This window comes from Hyla sarda, chromosome 2 (assembly GCF_029499605.1).
Source record: "Hyla sarda isolate aHylSar1 chromosome 2, aHylSar1.hap1, whole genome shotgun sequence".
Classification (NCBI taxonomy): Eukaryota; Metazoa; Chordata; class Amphibia; order Anura; family Hylidae; genus Hyla; species Hyla sarda.
Window position 1 is genome coordinate 165,104,916 of NC_079190.1, and position 19,685 is coordinate 165,124,600.

The window sequence follows — 19,685 nt, forward strand, 5'->3', positions numbered from 1 at the left end:
TGTGGGTCAATACGTTAAACTCACTTTGAAGGAGTTTTCAAACGTATGGCTTTCATATGACAATATTTTTTAAACTTTTGCTTACATGCGACCTATTAAATAAATCACACGTAAGCAAAACTCGGGAAACCCGCATACAAAAGCATTTTTTAAAGCAGAAAAGTTTTCCCTTATGTTAATTGCCGAAGTTCTTTATCTACCCTTTATTACCAGCAGCGTTGCTAGAGAATGAAGGGGGGGGGGGGGGGGGGGGGGGAGTACCGCATCGGATGACACCCTGACTGGCACTTAATTTTGTGACGTGGGGGAAGTCTTATGTCGCTGCGCTGAGGCTGGAGTTTACGTCAGGAAGGAAGACAGCGCAGCATTACCAGGCACATAAACAATGGTGAAGCCACAAAAAAAGGAAAAAAATAAAATAAACGGTTCGGTACGTTACCCACCCCAAAATGTGCTGAAGCTGTATTAAATAAATGTTTCCTTTTTTCAAGGAAAAATTTTAGTGCCACATATGGGTTATTTACGCCTTATTCTATTTTAACACAAAATTAATTAAAAAATGTAGTGGGTACGCCAGCATGTACGTGTCCTAAAATTAAAAAGGTGTGCAGTGTGTATTTTCAACCTTAAAATTAGTTATATAATGAATTTTTCTATAATTAACATAGTAGCTTTGTTTTATGATGCAGGATAAGAACAGTTGTTAAAGTGTTAATGTCCTTTTCTGCAGATGTATGCACTTTCTGTAAGCCAAGTTGGACCTGGAATACATATGAGACTTAAATGGAGATGCAATTTTTTTTCTTCATTAATAGCGACTATCGCATTTGATAAATACATGAGCACTGCAAAGATTAAGGTAGAAAAAAAGTTTTTTTTTGTGTTGTGTTGCAGCAAGGCCAAAGAGAAGGCAGCATGTTATATCAAAAGAATATGAGCATTAAAATAAAAGAGGATTGGACAATGGTGATGTAGAGTAAAATCATTTTACATGGCATTTTAGAACACCACCTTGATTTGTAGCTGGCACAATGGCAGCTCAAGAGCAAAATACACATAGCAGTACAGGGTACATACAAATGTGCTCATGAAAACTTTTGGAGGAAGTGACCTGTTTAATATTACAGAATATCTTAACTACAGAAGCATTTTGGCATTTCTACATACATAACCTATTATTAAAGACTAATATGGATTCTCTTGTGTATGCCTTAAGTGTACCTATTCAGTTGCTGTGCCATTTATCAGTTGCCTGTCTTCTGCTTCTGGCTTTCCAAAGGCAAAAAGGGGGAGGCCTTTGACTGCACTTGCTCCGAGTCCTATCTACGTGCAGCAGGTAATAAATCAGTGACATAAAAGATCTGTTCCCTATCTCACACAGCAGATTCTCAGTGTATTCCTGTGAGATGCATCTTTAGCCTGTCTTCCCTGCCTTTGGCTTTTCATAGGTTTCCCTTATGAGAATCAAGCGAGAGGAAATGTCAGGCTACATTTCGCATAAACTATAGAATCTTTACACAGCAGAGAGAGGCATTGTGAGCCAGGGAAGTTTTATAACTCAGCAGCTATCATTGTATGGCCCAACATCCTATATCACTGTTCTCCTGCTCCGTCTTAGGCAGAAATATCTTCAGCAGCATGTGGGTACATACAAAGTTCGGTGGGGAGGGGAGGAGTCATAGCAGCCAGGAGGGATCTGATAGGTGATAATGTAATAGTAGATCATATGAAATCAGTCACACAGGAGAGACTAGCATCCTGTCTACATTACATTTACTGATAAATTGTGGTCACATGACCCAGCTGCCATGATGAAATGGCCTAATATGTATGAATGCAGCTAGGTTAGAATACAACTAATTATTCTGTAGGGCTTCTCCTGGCAAGTTAACATTATCCCATTTTTTCTGGACTGCTTTTTTTTTTTTTAAGCAATGGCAAACTAGTTAGTAATGCTACAAAAAAATAAAATAAATAGAGAGTATGCAGAGAAGACAGAAAATACATACCTGGCTTTCTAGGTACATCTGTCCTGTGACAGAGGCAGCGACACGTTCCTGTTGCTGTCTTTGTGCCTGGAGTGAGGTTTGCTGAACAAATAAATTATTCTCCAATGACTCAAGTTCCTCCTGCAAGACAAGTAAACATTCTTTAAGCATAGTAGTAAAAACACAACCATTTCTAGCAGTGAAGAACGTTTTATTCAAAATCTTGATTCATAATTAACCTTTTTATAAGATTTTAATGTCTTTTTTATTTTATAACACAACCTGCTGCCATTTTGTGACTCTTGGAACACACCTTTAATATTGAATAGAGAGCTAACACAACATGATTATGGCATCCATCACCATTCAAGATGCTCTTTAGTGTCATGCTTTTCTATAGCAAATGTATGATGAAATCAGTCAATATCTTTACCAGACTTATGTCTTGCCATTCATTAGACTCAGCTTCTCGATCTTGGGATTCCTCATTTTGCTGTAATGCAGCAATCTGGACATGTGCCTGTTCATCTTCTGTGACAGAGTTTTCTAACTGTGCAGTTGAGGTGGATTCTGCCGCCATGGCATCATTGATTTGCCTTTCCATTGTATCCTTGGTAGATTCAGTTGTTTGTGCTAGATTTGAGTTACTATCACCCAAATCACTTTCCACTTCAATGAAACTACCTATAAAAAAAGAAGAAGAATATCTCTTTTTTTTTTTTTTTTTTTTTTTTAAAGAAGAAATATGTACAGGATGATTATAGGAATCTATGAACTTAATGCTTTCACAACATTTAAAGGGATTATCTGGCAAAAGGAAAGACCTGTGTACAGAGTCAGAAAGTATAATAAAGCAACTTACTAATAAAATGTTCTTAGCCATTTTTTTTTCTAAATCGAATTAACTAAGAGCCGAGAAACGTGCTCTCGAATCGCCCAAAGTGCTAAAAAAAAACTTGTACAAAAGGATGCGGTCTATTGCAAGCCCTTCTCCTACAGGAGAGAGGCCCCCAACAAACCTTACCCTTCACCTCTGGACCAACAGGTACCTGTAATGTCCCTTTTCGCCAAAGCTACTAAGGGACCACAAATGCTCCCGGCATCCCCCTTGGCGTTAGCCAAGGTATCTGCCTGCAGAGCTGTAAAAGGGTCGGTACCCTGCCCATGCAGGGGTACCCGGGGTTTTTGCAAGGAGATGCAGAACCTAATTGGCCACACACCTCCCCTAGACCGCTAGGAAGGACACCCAGAAGGGCTACCGCATCCTAACAACTCTGTGGACACAAAACACACAAAAAGTGAATGTGCGCAGGTATACTGCCCGGACATCCAGCCGAATCTATAAAAATTTCTCTGATCCTAGTCAGAAGGCCGGGAATCAAGAGGCGAGTGCCACAAGGTGAAGAGTTCATGGTACCAGTGCTTCAACTCAGTGAGCCAGTACACCCAGTGAGTTTCGACACCTCAGGGTCACCACGCCCTGAGGCACTAAAGTACCTCGGCTCTAGACCCTCCCAGCTTCATGGCGAGACCCGGAGGGAACAGGTCACATCGGGGCAGCTGTCGAGCCGATTCCTCAGAACCAGCCCAGGAACGCCCTGGTACACCTGTCCCCTCCCTGCAGCACCCATCCCCACCAGCCCAATACCGGCGTTTCAGGCTACCGACTGATAAGAACAGATACTACACTTGATCCTAGCCAAAAGGCCGATAAGCGATAATGTTTTTAGCCATACTGCACAGATCTTACATTATCAGCTGCTGCTGCTTCCCACTCCCCTCTTGTCTGCTTAGGGGGAGACCTGTAATATGGAGTAAGAGGGAGCTCATATTACTGCTCAGTAGATTTTAAAGGTAGAAAGAAAGTTTCCTCAGTAAGATGTTTCAGAACAGGCTTACTTCTGTCTTATCTGTGAGAAGCTTCCTGCGGCATTTTAGTGAGGAGGGGGAGTCATATATAAACAGTGATGGCAATGCTTAAATTTGGCCTATAGCTCCTCTAATGGACAATTCGACCATGTGACCACAACTGCATTGAGGAAGCTTAACCCTAGTTCACACTGCGTTAATGCAGTGTTTCCTATCCTGGCATCCTATTAAAAAAAAAAAAAAAAGAGAGACTCCAAAATATTTCCAGAAATCTTAAAATAGTCATTTACTCTGCTGCAGTAAGCCCAACTATAGTGAGCAAATGACTACATTTAGGCAACTACCCTCATGAATATGTTTAATTTAGCAGGACTTAATAGTGCAGCAGATCATGCAATTGAGTCAACTAAATAAACATATATGTCCAGGAAGTGACCAGAACATCGTCACATGCTGACTAGGTTAATACTATTAAAACGAATAGGCCCACTGCAGTATATTTTGATATTCCATTATTGAAAGGATGCTGAATCGCAGTAACCTAGTGTGAGCCTTACAGTGTAAATACTATGAAATACAGTATTACTTGTTATTATAGGGAAATGTAGCTGCATTTATAGCAGATCAGTGAAGCCTTTAACTGTAACCAATCATGACACATAAATCATACTATAGACACGTACCATCAGAGTCAGAGTCCATTTCTTTCTCTTTGTCTGATTCTTCATCAACTATCGGTATGCTTTCAGAAATCAAAGGGACATTTCTTATGTCTGGAACATTAGCAGTAGATTCTTCTTGGTTACAAGTTGTGTCCTCCTCAGTTGCTTTCTGTTGTGGTGGCAATAGGGCTGCCTGTTCTTGGGCCTCAGATGCCACCAGAACAGGACTTTTTTGTAGTAGTGATGAAGACACTGAAGGCTCATATGCTGAAGGATGAATGTCAGTTCCCTTTTTACTGGGTGTAAGTTCAGAATTAGTTTTTTCACTTAACTTTAGATCAGATTTTTCCAGTTCAGAAATTGGAATAACTAAGTTACTGGATGGGTCTTGAAGGTTCCTGTCATCTAAGGGTTTTATAGAAGCTGGTATATTAATATCACTGGAAAAAGGTTTCAGATATCCCTCAAGAGGTATATCCTTGGAATGGAAGAGAGTTGTCTTAACACCCTGCACATTCTGATCCTTATTGTCTTTGTGGTTTATATATAACTTGTGTGGCAGCTCACTCTGGTTTGTAACCGCGAGCATACTACTAATCATCAACTTATCATTGCCACTTGTATGCCCAGAACTCTCCATCTCACAGCTTGCTTCAAGTGTCACAGGGGCCAAACTACTGATCGACTTATCATTGCCACTTGTATGCCCAGAACTCTCCATCTCACAGCTTGCTTCAAGTGTCACAGGGGCCAAACTACTGATCGACTTATCACGGCCACTTGTATGCCCAGAACTCTCCATCTCACAGCTTGCTTCAAGTGTCACAGGGGCCAAACTACTGATCATCAACTTATTGCCACTTGTATGCCCAGAACTCTCCATCTCACAGCTTGCTTCAAGTGTCACAGGAGCCAAACTACTGATCGACTTATCACGGCCACTTGTATGCCCAGAACTCTCCATCTCACTGCTTGCTTCAAGTGTCACAGGGGCCAAACTACTGATCGACTTATCACGGCCACTTGTATGCCCAGTAGCAGAACTCTCCCCTTTATGGCTTGCTTCAGATATAACATGGGCCATTTGATCTCCACTCTCAATAACCAATGCTTCATCTTCCTCATCTGAGCTGCTAATAACCAGAACCTTGGCTTTAGGTTGCTCCATATTTGATCCATCACATATCTCAACAGGCCTTTTCCTACTCAAACCTATTTCATCTTCCTTAAGAGCCTCCTGAATTGCTTTTATGGTTCTGGGTGAGACACTGCCATCTACTATGCCAACAGACTCCGATGCTATCTCATAGCTTTGGGTCATGCCACTGTTAGGGGGGTCCTCATCAGAGCTGCTTTCCATCATTGCTTCCTGTATAGCTAATAGTGTTCTTGGGGAGGGGGGTGCTTCTCCTGGAACACTATCCTTTGTTTTCTTAGGTCTATGGGCAGAAGCCAGCTTCATATCGAGGTAAGTTTTTGGCATATCACTAGAACTAGAGGGCACTGCTTGCTCAGGCACATCATCTTTCTTTTCTTCTGCTTTTGACTTAAGTCCTAAAATAAATAAATAAATAAATAAAATAAAAAGATTTCTATGCAATAGTTGTTACAAACACTATTTAGGATTCTCCTAACATATTTCATTAACTTAAATGTTTTTTCAGCAGTGGTAAAAATAATATAATTTGAACAAATCTGGGACTAACGTGAAGTCTGAGTAAGTATTTCTAATATTTTAGGGCTGTTCAGTAATGCAGAAAATGTCACCTTCCACCGTATAATGCTGTGCAGCTGGCATTATTCATATCAATAGCATAGCAGTTGCTGACATGTGAACAGATACCTTTAATTAGAATATAATGAGAAGTATCCTCCGAGATCAGGCGGCGAGTTTCAACCTCCTTCATAAATCCCCCTTCTGTCTCAAACTGAGCACAGAGCTCCCCCATGTGCTGCTGGTTCATCTCTTTCCGTACATTATTAAGGCACCTGTTCAAGTTATTTTTTTTCAGGAGTCCTTTCAGTTGATACTGGGAAAAGTCATTGGAGTCCTCAAGGAAAAAAATATATATATATATATATATTAATGTCACCTCTGTGAAGGATGAAGGTGCATCAAGAATCCATGACTGACTGCATTACAAAATACTATGCGGATACAAAACTTTACTGGTAATAAAAAAAAATAAAGAACAAAAAAAACATACACATGGAGAATATCAAAACATCAAAACTGCACTGATGTATGAACAAGGATTCCCCAAGACTACAACTACAACTCCCAGCATGCTTGAATAGCCTTTCCCCAGACAGCCTTCGGCTGTCTAAGATATGGGTGGCATGGCAAGGCAGTTAAAGGGGTATTCCAGGGCTATTTTTATATATCAACTGGCTCCAGAAAGTTAAACAGATTTGTAAATTAGTTCTATTAAAAAATCTTAATCCTTTCAGTACTTAGAGCTTCTGAAGTTAAGGTTGTTCTTTTCTGTCTAAGTGCTCTCTGATGACACCTGTCTCGGGAAACGCCCAGTTTAGAAGATGTTTCCCACAGCAAACATCTTCTAAACTGGGCGTTTCCCGAGACAGGTGTCATCAGAGAGCACTTAGACAGAAAAGAACAACCTTAACTTCAGAAGCTCATAAGTACTGAAAGGATTAAGATTTTTTAATAGAAGTAATTTACAAATCTGTTTAACTTTCTGGAGCCAGTTGATATATATATATATATATATATATATATATAAAACAAAGTTTTTTTTCCTGGATAACCCCTTTAAGAATAGGCATAGTATGTGTCTCCCAACATGTGTGCCTCCAGCTGTTGCTAAACTTCAACTCCCAGCATGCTCGGACAGCCTTCGGCTGTCTGGGCATGCCGGGAGTTGTAGTTTTGCAACAGCTGGAGGCACATATGTTGGGAAACACTAACCTATTCGCTCAGCTTATTTTATTATTTTTTATTTTCTTTACGTCAGCTACTAAAAGTTTATATTATATAATTTGATAGTACTTTCAATTTCCTAACATAAACTGGACTTTTCAAGGTAAAAAGATTCTCAACTATCATGTATCAGAATAGAGAGGGTTACACGTCATGTAAACCCTGCAGAGCAGCAGCTCTCAAACCAGGTGCGCCTTCCTGCACCCTGCCTCCTTGTTCCTACCGAACCCTGGCTGCTGCACTAAAGTCATCTCCATACGGTGGTTGGCACAGCAGCAGGGACCTGTCAGAAAGATCTCATTGTTTTTAATGGGAGCTTTAAACAGTGCAAGAAAAAAAAAAAAAAAACTTACTTCCTTTTTTTTGTGTGATAACACATCACCCATTAAAATCAACAGGATATGTTTTTTGGGGGGTAACATGTGGATTTTCATACAGAAATCATGGTTAGTAAGTCAAACTGTAAATGTTTTTTGCCTGGGTGAACAAGGCCTTTGGGTTCCCTGTAGCTTCTCAACAGTTACATCTATACAAAACAAAAACAAGTAGAAATACCACAGATAGACGAATGTGATGTGTGAACATAGGGGGAGATTTATCATTGCCTTCCAGACATTTTATTGGCTGAAATTTTTTTTTTTTTTTAAAAGGCACAAAAATATTGCGCAAACATTCAAAGAGGAAACACTAATTCATACCACCTTTGCCTTGCCTTAGAAAAGTTACATCTTACAGCAAGTTCTGAGGGGATTTTAAAATGTATCAAAGCCTTGTGCCGTTTAGATAAATCTGACGCACATTTGACACACAGCCAAAAACACAGCAAAAGGGCCGTGATGTGGCTGCACACAGACACATTTTGATAAATCTCCCCTCATACATCTGCACATTCTCATTATTATACACGTGAATGCGTGACTATACAACAATATAAAATAGCTGATAAATATGATGCGTTGAAGCAACACTGTCACCAGTTTTGCGATAGCAAGACTGAAGACAGCCCTAAATAGCCACTGGGAAAGGGAGAGCACACTTACCAATGTATATGATGCAAAGTGCATGACCAAGAAAACTGTGTTTTAATGTCCTGGTCACAACAGCGATTTTATGACTGCATGCTAGAGATGTCAAACATTGGTAAGAGGCATGGCCAGGAATTCTTCCCTTCCATGGAGCCCACTTCCGGGACCTATTGGCAGCAGCGGCCGGGACATGAAAAAGTAGATTTTTTTATGCTTACTGCAAAAGCTCTCTCGGAGGATCCATTGGGGGACACAGAGACTGTGGGTATATCCTGCTGCCACTAAAAGGCTGACACTAGGCATACAAAAAGAAAGTCATCCCCTCCTGGCAGGATATACCCCGATTACTGACTCTGAGCTAATCAGTTTAGTCCAAAAAGCAGTAGGAGAGGCCCGACAGAAAAAGAAAACGAGCAGGTGTCCGAGGGAAACAGACAAAAAGAACCGAACACAACCCCTCGGACCGAAAACCGAATCATAATCACAAAACAAATGGGTGGGCGCTGTGTCCCCCAATGGATCCTCCGAGAAAAATTTTAAGCATTAAAAAAAAAAAAAAAAAAATCTACTTTTCTCGGTCGTCTCCACTGGGGGACACAGAGACCGCGGGACGTACCAAAGCAGTCCCCGGGGTGGGAAAAATACCCAAAACAGAATCAGGCAGAAGACTGAGCCACAGCCACCTGCAACACCTTGCGACCCAAACCAGAGTCCGCAGATGCAAAAGTGTGCACTTGGTAGAACTTGGTGAATGTATGAAAGTCCAGGTGGCCACCTTGCAGACTTGTAAGGCCGAAGCCCTATAGCGTGGCGCCCATGAAGCCCCAACCGAACGTGTGTAATGTGCATTGACCCAAAAAGGTGGGACCTTCCCTTTACGACGGTATGATTCCGTGATGGGGGAACAGATCCATCACGAGATGGTCGCCTTGGAAACCAGAAGACCCTTGTGAGGACCCCCCGGAATCACAAAGAAGGAGTCACCCTGCCGGAAAGAGTAGGTGACGGAAAGATAGATTCTGACAGATCGACCCACATCCAGACAATGGAGGGAATGCTCCTTAGAGTTGGATGGAGCCAGACAAAATGAAGGGAGAACGATCTCCTTGTTCATGTGAAAGGAGGAAACCACCTTGGGCAAGAAGGAGGAGGTGGCCGAAAGACAACCTTGTCCTGATGAAGGACCAAGAAGGGAGAGCGACAAGAGAGAGAAGCCAGCTCAGAGACCCCCCTAATGGAGGTAATGGCAATAAGGAAAGCTACCTTCCAAGAAAGAACGCTCAGAGAAGTGTCCCAGAGAGGTTCGAATGGAGCCTCCCTCAAGGAGCCAAGCACCAGGTTGAGATCCCAAGGAGGGGTGGGAGACCGGTATGGCGGGGCCGCATGGGCCACGCCCTGCAGGAAGGTGCGGAAATGAGGGTTGGAAGCTAACTGCCTCAAATAAAATAGAAAGCGCCAACACTTGACCCTTAAGGGAGCTGAGCGCCAAGAACCAGAAGAGAGGGTCGCCGTAGGCAAAGAACACCCTCCTGCAGGGAGCGCCGCTTGTCCAACGGAAGATGAACATGGGCAGCCGCCATGTCGAAAAGGAGACCCAGAAAGACAAGGGACTGGGAGGGAGAAAGATTGGACTTTTCCCGATTGATCACCCAACAGAAGGCGGACAGAGTCTGTACAGTGAAATGAAGACTCTAAGTTTTGGGACTGGGACAGAGCTTTGATCAAAAGATCGTCCAGGTAAGGGAGACAGAGATCCCCCGGGCCCGAAGGATGGCAATCACCGCTGCCATGATCTTGGTGAAAACCCTAGGAGCTGTAGCTAGGCCAAAAGGAAGAGCCACAAACTGGAAATGACCCACAGGGACAGCGAAGCAGAGGAAACACTGATAGGCGGGGGAAATGGGGATGTGCAGATAGGAATCCCGGATATCCACTGAGGAAAGAAACTCCCCCTGATCCATGGACGCTACCTCCAGAGCCCCCTTTCTTGGGGACGACAACGAGATTCGAGTAGAACCCAGAAAAACAATCCCCTGGAGGAACTGGCACAATCAGTCCTTAAGCGAGTCGCTTTTGCAGATAGGCATCACGGAAAAGCTGCCGCCAAAGCAGGGGAACGAGGAGGGCGGCAGCCATTCTGGTCACTTTAAGTACCCTCCTTGCTCAAGGATTGATTGTGCCGATCCAGGGGAAAGGAAGCGAATTCTATACTGTAACCATCAGATAGGACGTCCCAGACCCAGGCGTCCTGAACTTGCGCCAGCCAAACGTCCCGGAAAAGAGAGACGGCCACCCACCCGAGAAGAGGACATGGGTGGGGGGCGTCCCTTCAGGGCTTGGCCGCGAAACCACCAGAACAGTTGTCTGGCTTCCAGGAAGGAGAAGGAGCTTTCAGAGAGTGGGAGGGCGCCTGCTTGGGAGGGCAACCCGAAGCAAAGGATGGAAAGGAAGCAGTCTTCCGACTGTGATTGGAGTGGAGAGGTTTGTTCTGCAGCAGCAGAGAACTTTTACCTCCAGTAGCTTCGGAAATAATTTCATCTAGGCATTTCCCAAAGAGCCGAGTACTGGAGAAAGGCAACTCTGTTAGAGCTTTCTTCGAAGCAGCATCTCATCCAGGTCCTGTGTCCCTTGGCAGCAGGCTGTAGCTGAGCTGTGACTCTTGACTGGAGCTGGGAAGCAGGCTTTGGCTGTGCTGTGCCCCAGCTGGAGCTGAAAAGGCAGGGTAGCAACTGAGTCTGCAGAGGTAAGCAGGCAAAGAGAAGGGGGAGGTGCTGGCTGCACTGACCCAGGAACAGGGCGGTCACAGTACGAGAACAGTGTTCTATTGAAGTCAGAGAGGGAGGCACCCAGAAATTGACCCCCAGAAGCACACCAAGCTGATCAGTGATCAGGGAATCAGTGACCACTGGTGTGCGCGCAAAAAAAAAAAAGGAGAAGGACATACCCATCCTAATCTGCCAAATTCACCCAAGATGTCTTCAGCCAGCTATGGTCACTTGCATCATGTCAGGCTGAGACAACGGGATGAGCAGGGAAGGTAGGGGGACCCGGACCAAAGGTACAACCCCAGGCACTGGCCGTTGGCGGGAAGGGGTTAACGGTGCATACTCTATGCCCTGTGCCCCTTAGGCGCATATGAGGGGACAGGTAGCACCGTGCTCCTGATCCCCCACCTATAAAACAGAAAATAAAAAGGAGAGAAGAACCTGCAAACAGGCCCTAGCTATAAAATAAAAAAAGAAGACCAGGTCTGGAGAACTCCAGACCTGTTTCTGCCTCCTACTAACACTAAGCAAAAACTGATTAGCATAGAGTCAGTAGGCGGGGTAAATCCTGCCAAGAGAGGCTGACTTTCTTTTTGTATGCCTAGTGTCAGCCTCCTAGTGGCAGCAAGATATACCCCCCGTTCTCCGTGTCCCCCAATGGAGATGACCGAGAAATGCTGTTTTCTCGGTCAAGCAAGGTGCAATGACACTAAAACTGTTGATGCGAGTGGAACTGCAGGACAGAAATACAGCGCGTCAGAAAGGCAAAAAGGAAAAAGTATGACACACACAATAGATAGTAGCTGTGCCAGTAACAAGTGGTAGATTAGAACACCATAGGAAGTGGTAGGTGAGGAGAACAGAAGCAGCATCTCTTGAAGGAGGTAATGTGGCTGACTGAGGAGCAATGTCAGCAAGAAAGGTAAGCTGCTTAATACATGAAGCCCACCTACTGAAGGAGCAGCATAAAGAACAATGCAGATGTTGTGAATATTAGGGAAAGGAACAGCGTAATATTGCTGATGACTGTGCAACATGAAGATGCTCCTCATGCAGAAGAGGATCTGTACAACACATCACTGGGCCTATGGAGGGCAGAAAAGTGAAAGTCTATGTAACATTCAGCATCAGAGAAAGAGATATCATCCTGCCAATACAAGAAAGTAATAAGACTCTGTTATAGCAGGGATACAAGGGATAGTGTGATCAACTTCTGTACATAGTAATGTCAGGTGCTTCACACAGCAGGAGAGGAAATTCTTCTTAACACAACTACTCCACCAATGTAAGGAACAATGTGAACAACTACATACATGGTAGGTGCTCTGCATTCTTTAGAATGCAAACACTCCACCTATGGAAAGGGGAGATGTGCCCAACCATATAGCCATGTCAAGTGCTCTGCTTAGTCACAGAGGTTAGCATAACACAAGTAAAACAAGTGCCTCTGCGAGGGGTAAATGCATGTCTCCTCCTAATGTACCAGGCCATACCCATAGTTTTCGTCCTGAAAACAGGTAAGGCTTCTTTCACACTACAAAATTACTCAGTTTTTAAACATCCGTATGAAATTCCATCTGAAAACCAGCTGTCTATGGGATTGTTTATAGCCTATGGGATTTTCTAATAGCCGTTTGAACCCGTTATAGTCCGTTATTGATAACGGATGTTATTTTGTGACGGAGGATAGTTCGGAAGAAAATAGTTCATGAACTATTTTCTTCCGTTCTATCTTCACAAAATAACGTCCGTTATCAATAACGGACTATAACGGATTAAAACGGCTATTAGAAAATCCCATAGACTATAAACAATCCCATAGACTATAATAGGATTTTCTAATGGCCGTATAGGATTTTGTTACTGCCATTTTCAGCTGGTTTTCAGACGGAACTTCATACGGATGTTTAAAAACTGAGAATTTTGTAGTGTGAAAGAAGCATTAGGCTTCTTTCACACTACAAAATTACTCCGTTTTAAAGAGCCGTTCGAAGTTACGTCTGAAAATCGACTGTAAAATGGCAGTTACAAAATCCTATACGGCCATTAGAAAATCCCTTTATAGTCTATGGGATTTTTACATTATCCTTTTTAACCCGTTATATAACGGCCGTCATTTTGTGACGGAAGATAGTAACGGGAGAAATATTGCATGCACTATTTCTCCCGTTACTATCTTCCATCACAAAATAACGGCAGTTGTTAATAACGGGTTAAAAAGGATAATGTAAAAATCCCATAGACTATAATGGGATTTTCTAACGGTCGTATAGGATTTTGTAACTGCCATTTTACAGCCGATTTTCAGACGGACGTTCGAACGGATCTTTAAAATGGAGTAATTTTGTAGTGTGAAAGAAGCCTTAGATAAAGCAAACATCACCAGTTACAGTAGTCAATGTTTGAGGCTCCTAAAGAGTTACAATAGTACTAAATACATTTCTAGTTTTCAAGACAAAAAATGTATTAATTATGGACCAACTATTTTATCTGGCTATGGTGTGAGACTATAAATGCAAGTGGAGCCACATTAAAACTACTGGCAATGGCAAAAAATAAATAAATAAAAAAAAAGGGGGGGGGGGGGGCAAAGGAATATTTCAGTTCTTGAAGTTGTTTTTGAAGCAGGAAACATGATCGAGCGTAAGGATCTGAGTAGATTTTACAAGGATCAAATTGTAATTGCTAGACAAATGTTTCATAGTATATTCAAAATGTCTTGTGTGGTGTTCCCAGGGCCTACTGGTGAACATGTGGAGTAAATGTTAGCCCTTCTCTCACAAAAGAGCTACTGTACCACAAACTGCAAAAAAAGTTAATATTGGCTATGATAGAACAACAACAAAGTACATTATTGCTTGGTGTGTATGTAGCTGGAAAGGGTGGTCAGTGTGATCTCTGTCCACCACCCATACTGGCTATTGTCCACTGCCAAGAGTGCCTAGAATGGGCATGTGAGCATCAGAACTGGACCATGGAAGAAGATGCCCTGGATTTACCACCAGCCATGCGTCTCTTGAGAAATCCAGGGCAAACTTACATAAGTATAGTATCCATACCTCTGGCATAGCTTCATATAATGTCCTTCTGCGTTTTGCAAACTCCTTCATGTCAGTCAGGATTTCATGCTTTACCTCTGGAGGAAGACTATTAAAGTCTTCAGAGTCTATGTCCACTGAATTAGGATTGGCCAAGATTTCATCCTACAAGAAAGAAGACAATGCTGCTTTAGCATTTTTTTGCAGCTTTTTGTGCTATAGGCAGAAGTTACATTGAAGTTTGTAGTGAAATATAAAAACACAGCACATACAATGCATTTTGATTTGTGGAGTTATTTTTTGGAAAGTGATGTTTTTTTACAAAATGCAGTAAGCTCTGGGTTTTCTTTCTGGCATTTTCTCAGTACACTCTTCCAGTGATGCTTGTGTTCAGTGACTGTAGAAAGTGGGGTCTCTCGCAGTAGGATTAGAAAGGGAGAGATTCAGCACTCGATATTTATTAAAGGGGTAGTCCAGTGGTGAAAAACGTATCCCCTATCCTAAGGATAGGAGATAAGTTTGAGATCCTGGGGGGTCCGACCGCTGGGGCCCCCTGCGATCTCTCTGTACGGGGGCCAGGCTCTCCGGCCAGATAGCGGGTGTCGCCCCCGCACGAAGCGGCAGCCGACACGCCCCCTCAATAAATCTCTATGGCAGAGCCAAAGATTGCCGAAGGCAGCGCTCCGGCTCTGCCATAGAGTTGTATTGAGAGGGCGTGTCAGCCGCCGCTTCGTGCGGGGGTCGTCACGCCCCCTTCCTGCGGGCTGTCGGGGCTCCGTACAGGAGATTGCGGGGGGCCCTAGCGGTCGGACCCCCGCGATCTGCAACTTATCCCTTATCCTTAACATAGGGGATCAGTTGTTCACCACTGGACTACTTCTCTTTGAAACCAGATTAATTGCTTGGGAAATTTAGGCTAAAACACTATAGCGGAATTTAATAATGCTTATACCATAAAACATAACAACTTGTGGCTTGTGCAAAGAAATGCAACTTATTTTCAGCCAGCATGCAAGCCTTGGTAAATTCCCCCTTATAAGTTCTGCTTTTATTTAGAACCTTCCCGATATAAAGGTGAACTTTGCACTGAATCATACAAATAAACTAATAATAAGTTGCTGTTTTCCCCATTGTTGGTGCATTTGTATGTAGCTATACACCAGTGCTTCTAAAACTGTGAGGCGCCCCCTAGTGAGTAACAGCAGTTTTCACAGGAGTGAAAAACTCACAGTCTTTGATCTTTGGAGTGCAAATGAAAGGTAAGTTGAGCAGTATTTTTCATGTTTGCAGACATTGAAGCTCAGACCTCACTTTGCTTTGCCTAGTGAGGCCGTGGTAGAAGAGTTTGAGAAGCTCGTATACACTTCTTATCATGAACACTGTTGTGAATTTATTCATCCATTTTAAAAATCAACAAAAACTTTTTATTAGAGAAATGAAGGGAAAAAGTGCTGCATCAAAAAAAATGGAAACAATACCTGAAGTAGATGTTTATGATCCATTCGTTCTTTCCATTCCCTTTCCTCCTCCTCTTCGGAGCTAGAATCAAAGCAAGTACAACAAATAAACAGTATGAAAGTATAAAGTATGAATGCTTCAGTACTGAAACAGACCACACAAATCGTTCCGGGACCTCCTGTCACAGAATCAGTCTGTGCGGTATTTTTTTGTCTGGTTATTTTCCAGTAAAATGACGGACACCAATGTCAGGCTCCAGGTGTCAGCAAGTTGTGCAGTAGTCCTTTTGGCTGTCAGTGCCTTCGACACAGATGATAACCTAATCTTACTTAGCAAAAAAAAAAAAAAAGTGATGTATCTGGCACTACCGTATAATGCTAAGCAACAAAACGAACAGGCTAATACTAGCCGTAATAAACAAAAGCAGGCTCAGGTGGTGCTAAGAGCAAAGCAAGTCCATGCAATGCAACGTGAAAGAAAGAAGACTCTGCGTCTCACTAAGCTTCTCTTATCCGAGAGGTACATCTGGGTACACATCAGGGCAAGGGATGCCCTCCCTTGCCCTGATGTGTACCCAGATGTTCCTCTTGGAATAAAGAGAAGCTTGCTGCAGCATGGTGAGTCGCAGGGTCTTCTTTCTTTCACGTTGCATTCCTAATCTTACTTAGTCTACTCCAGTGTTTCCCAACCAGAGTGCCTCCAGCTGTTGCAGAACTACAACACCCAGCATGCCCGGACAGCCAACGGCTGTCGGGCATGCTGGGAGTTGTAGTTCTGCAACAGCTGGAGGCACTCTGGTTGGGAAACACTGGTCTACTCAACATAAAATGGTCTTTTTGCCATGCATTATTTTGTGTAGAATTTAGAACCATAAAACAAATAAGTAATACTCAGGTCCTATTTTACTTCTAATTTATCTTTCGGGGGACAAAGGACCTCTGTTCCCAGTGGTCGGACCCCATTGATCAGATTAATAGGTATTTCTACTCTTTTCATTTTGCCATAACCTCTTCTAATAAGAAATACTTTATGAAGCAGCAGATGAAGAAAAATCCAAGTAAGATTTTGTGATATTCACCTATTTCTTTCATTCTCCTCCAAGGGGGGTAGGGCATAAATATCTTCCTCTTCCTTTCTCTGTACCTGCGAGAGGCTTGGAAATTCTTCATTCCTGTTATAAAAAAATTAAGTGACGCAATTATTGACTTGTATACAGATTAGTAAATGTAAAGACAACCAGACCTAACATTTCTGTTATAGTATATACCTATTGTTGCTCCCTGACAAGGCAGCTTTAACAGCTTGTCTCTTCAAAAAGGTTTTCAGCAACTTCTCATTTGTTTTCTTAGCCTCGCTCGCTGCTGTATCCTTCTTCTGTCTCCTTTTTGCCTTTTTTATAGATGAAAAAAAATTACTTTTTGGTTCAGTTTGACTAGTCAGGTCTGGTTCTTTATCCCACTTGCAAAATAATAGATACTTACAAGAGTCTGTTTCTTCAGCTGAGGTGCTTCACCATCAAACACAAAGATAGGCCGTATCCTGAAGAACAGAAGCTTACACAGACGATGGAATAAAGTGAGCAGATGAGCGTTTTGGATAGCATTCCCATGCCGATCTCTTGCTCCTTTCACTGCTTGATTTAACCAAATGCTGATATCTTAAGACATTGTTAAGGAAAAAGAAATACATATTTTGGGCTTATGGTCACACATAAAGATTATATTAAATCAGAACATACTGTTCAACCCACAAAATTCAGGTTTTTCGTCACTATATAGATTATATATTTTGTATAGATTCTTGCTGTTCATATTATAAAATGAATAGTAAAATATATACTGTATATACTAGAGTATAAACCGACCCAAATATAAGCCGAGGCCCTAATATCACCCCAAAAACCCAGGAAAGTTATTGACTCGACTATAAGCCTAGGGTGGGAAATACATTATCCCCCCCCCCCCCATGTCATCATCCACCCTGTCATCATCCAGACCCCCGTCATCATCCCCCCCCTCCTTCATCCTCACCGCTTGTCAATCCCTTCATCAGTGGTCTTGAACCTGCAGATGTTGCAAAACTACAACTCCCAGCATGCCCGGACAGCCATCAGCTGTCTGGGCATGCTGGGAGTTGTAGTTTTAAAACATCTGGAGGTCCGCAGGTTGAAGACCACTGCGGCCTTCGTCATCATCCAGACCCCCCCCCCCCCCCTTTAGTTTTCTACTCCCCTCCCCGGGAAGGAAGGGTGAGCTGGTCCGGGCCATCTATGCTGCAGGGACCGTCCGGTGGGGAGGGTTAGTCGTTCCGGGCTGTACATTTTCACCGGGAGGCCCTCTTCTCCGCTACGGGCCGGCCCCGGACTAGTGACGTTGCCTTGGCGACGACACACAGGGACGTTCAGGCGCAGGGACGTCTGCTGCGCATGAACATCCCTGTGCGTCGTCGTCAAGGCAACGTCACTAGTCCGGGGCCGGCAGGGAGCAGAAAAAGAGGGCCTCCCGGTGAAGATGGACAGCCCGGAACGACTAACCCTCCCCACCGGACTGTCCCTGCAGCATAGATGGCCCAGACCAGCTCACCCTAACTTCCCGCCGAGAGGAGGTGAATAGAAAACTAAAGGGGGGATGATGACGAAGGCTGCAGTGGTCTACAACCTGCCAACCTCCAGATGTTTCAAAACTACAACTCCCAGCATGCCCGGACAGCCGATGGCTGTCCAGGCATGCTGGGAGTTGTAGTTTTGCAACATCTGGAGGTCCGCAGGTTGAAGACCACTGAGAAGGGATTGACAAGCGGAGAGTTCACTCGAGTATAACGCCGAGGGGGGCGTTTTCAGCACGAAAAACTCGGCTTATACTCGGGTATATACGGTACTATTGAAACATTTGCTAGGAATAAAAACTATAACTTCCTAATATGGTTTATATACAAAACTTGTTTCTACTTCATACTGTATTTCTGACAGTAATGAAAATCTCCTCCTGTCCCTATATTACAAGGATACCAACAGCAAGGATTTTTCCTTCCAAAGTCTCTGGATTTACAGGTCTTCCAGAACATTCAAGAAGCTTCCAAAGTCCTTGAACTCCCATCCTGACAATATATGTGGGATGCTTACAGATTTACCTGCAAAGAAAGCAATAAAAAAAAAAAAAAAGGTTTCCACTTCTCTGTGTTATCTCATAGACATGTTTCTGCCCCTCTGTATGTGATGCAGACCCAGATGAGACCATAAGAGGCTTATGCATGCGGATAGTAAGGTTTGATACCACTACAACGCACAGTATGACACCAGTAAGGCACAGTACTGGGTAAGGTACAGATCTAATCATATGTGCACTATATGGCACTGTTTATCGAGGTTGGGTGGTATATGTCTGGTGTCCAGACACCATGTACCACTAATAATCTGGACACTTAAAGGGGTACTCCGGAGAAAACACTATTGTCATCAAGTCAACTTGTGACAGAAACCTATTTGGATTTGTAAATTACTTCTAGGTAAAAAGCTTCCAATTTTTATCAGCTGCTGTATACTACAGAGGAAGTCACGTAGTCTTTTCAATCAGACCACATTGCTCTCAGCCCCCATCAGTCTGTCTCAGGAACTGTCCAGAGCATAAACAAATCCCCATAACAAACCGACAAAGGAAGGAACATGTCTGACGGGAAACGCTACATGACTTCTATCAGCTGATGAGTACTGGAATGCTTGACTTGAAATAAATTTTCTCTGGAATACCAATTTAATTTCTATTGTATTAAAGTGGTTGTGTCATTAATATACATTTTTGACATGTTGTCCAGATATATCAAAAGTTTAGATCGCAGCAGGTCTCAGTGCTGAGACCAGCTGCGATCATGAGTAACAGCCAGCTAAAGTACATGGCAGCACACTTCACTCCCCGGCTGGCCTGCCGATCAGACTCATTTACT

At 43.1% G+C, this 19,685-nt stretch overlaps 1 protein-coding gene and 1 pseudogene across 3 annotated transcripts in view; both read right to left on the reverse strand.

Annotated features, from left to right (window-relative positions):
- The window catches only part of ERCC5 (ERCC excision repair 5, endonuclease), a 46,594-nt gene that overhangs the window by 23,221 nt on the left and 3,688 nt on the right, over positions 1–19,685 (reverse strand). For all 3 annotated transcript variants that reach the window (XM_056555696.1, XM_056555698.1, XM_056555697.1), the window contains exons 2-11: positions 18,754–18,875; positions 17,228–17,403; positions 17,014–17,135; positions 16,825–16,917; positions 15,767–15,827; positions 14,310–14,453; positions 6,363–6,570; positions 4,541–6,073; positions 2,422–2,672; positions 2,010–2,129 (exon numbers count right to left, since the gene is read on the reverse strand). In XM_056555696.1, the coding sequence (XP_056411671.1) occupies positions 2,010–2,129; positions 2,422–2,672; positions 4,541–6,073; positions 6,363–6,570; positions 14,310–14,453; positions 15,767–15,827; positions 16,825–16,917; positions 17,014–17,135; positions 17,228–17,403; positions 18,754–18,841 (2,796 nt within the window). In that variant the 5' untranslated portion in view covers positions 18,842–18,875. The remainder of the gene's footprint in view (positions 1–2,009; positions 2,130–2,421; positions 2,673–4,540; positions 6,074–6,362; positions 6,571–14,309; positions 14,454–15,766; positions 15,828–16,824; positions 16,918–17,013; positions 17,136–17,227; positions 17,404–18,753; positions 18,876–19,685) is intronic.
- On the reverse strand, positions 3,608–3,707 carry LOC130359956 (U2 spliceosomal RNA; annotated as a pseudogene).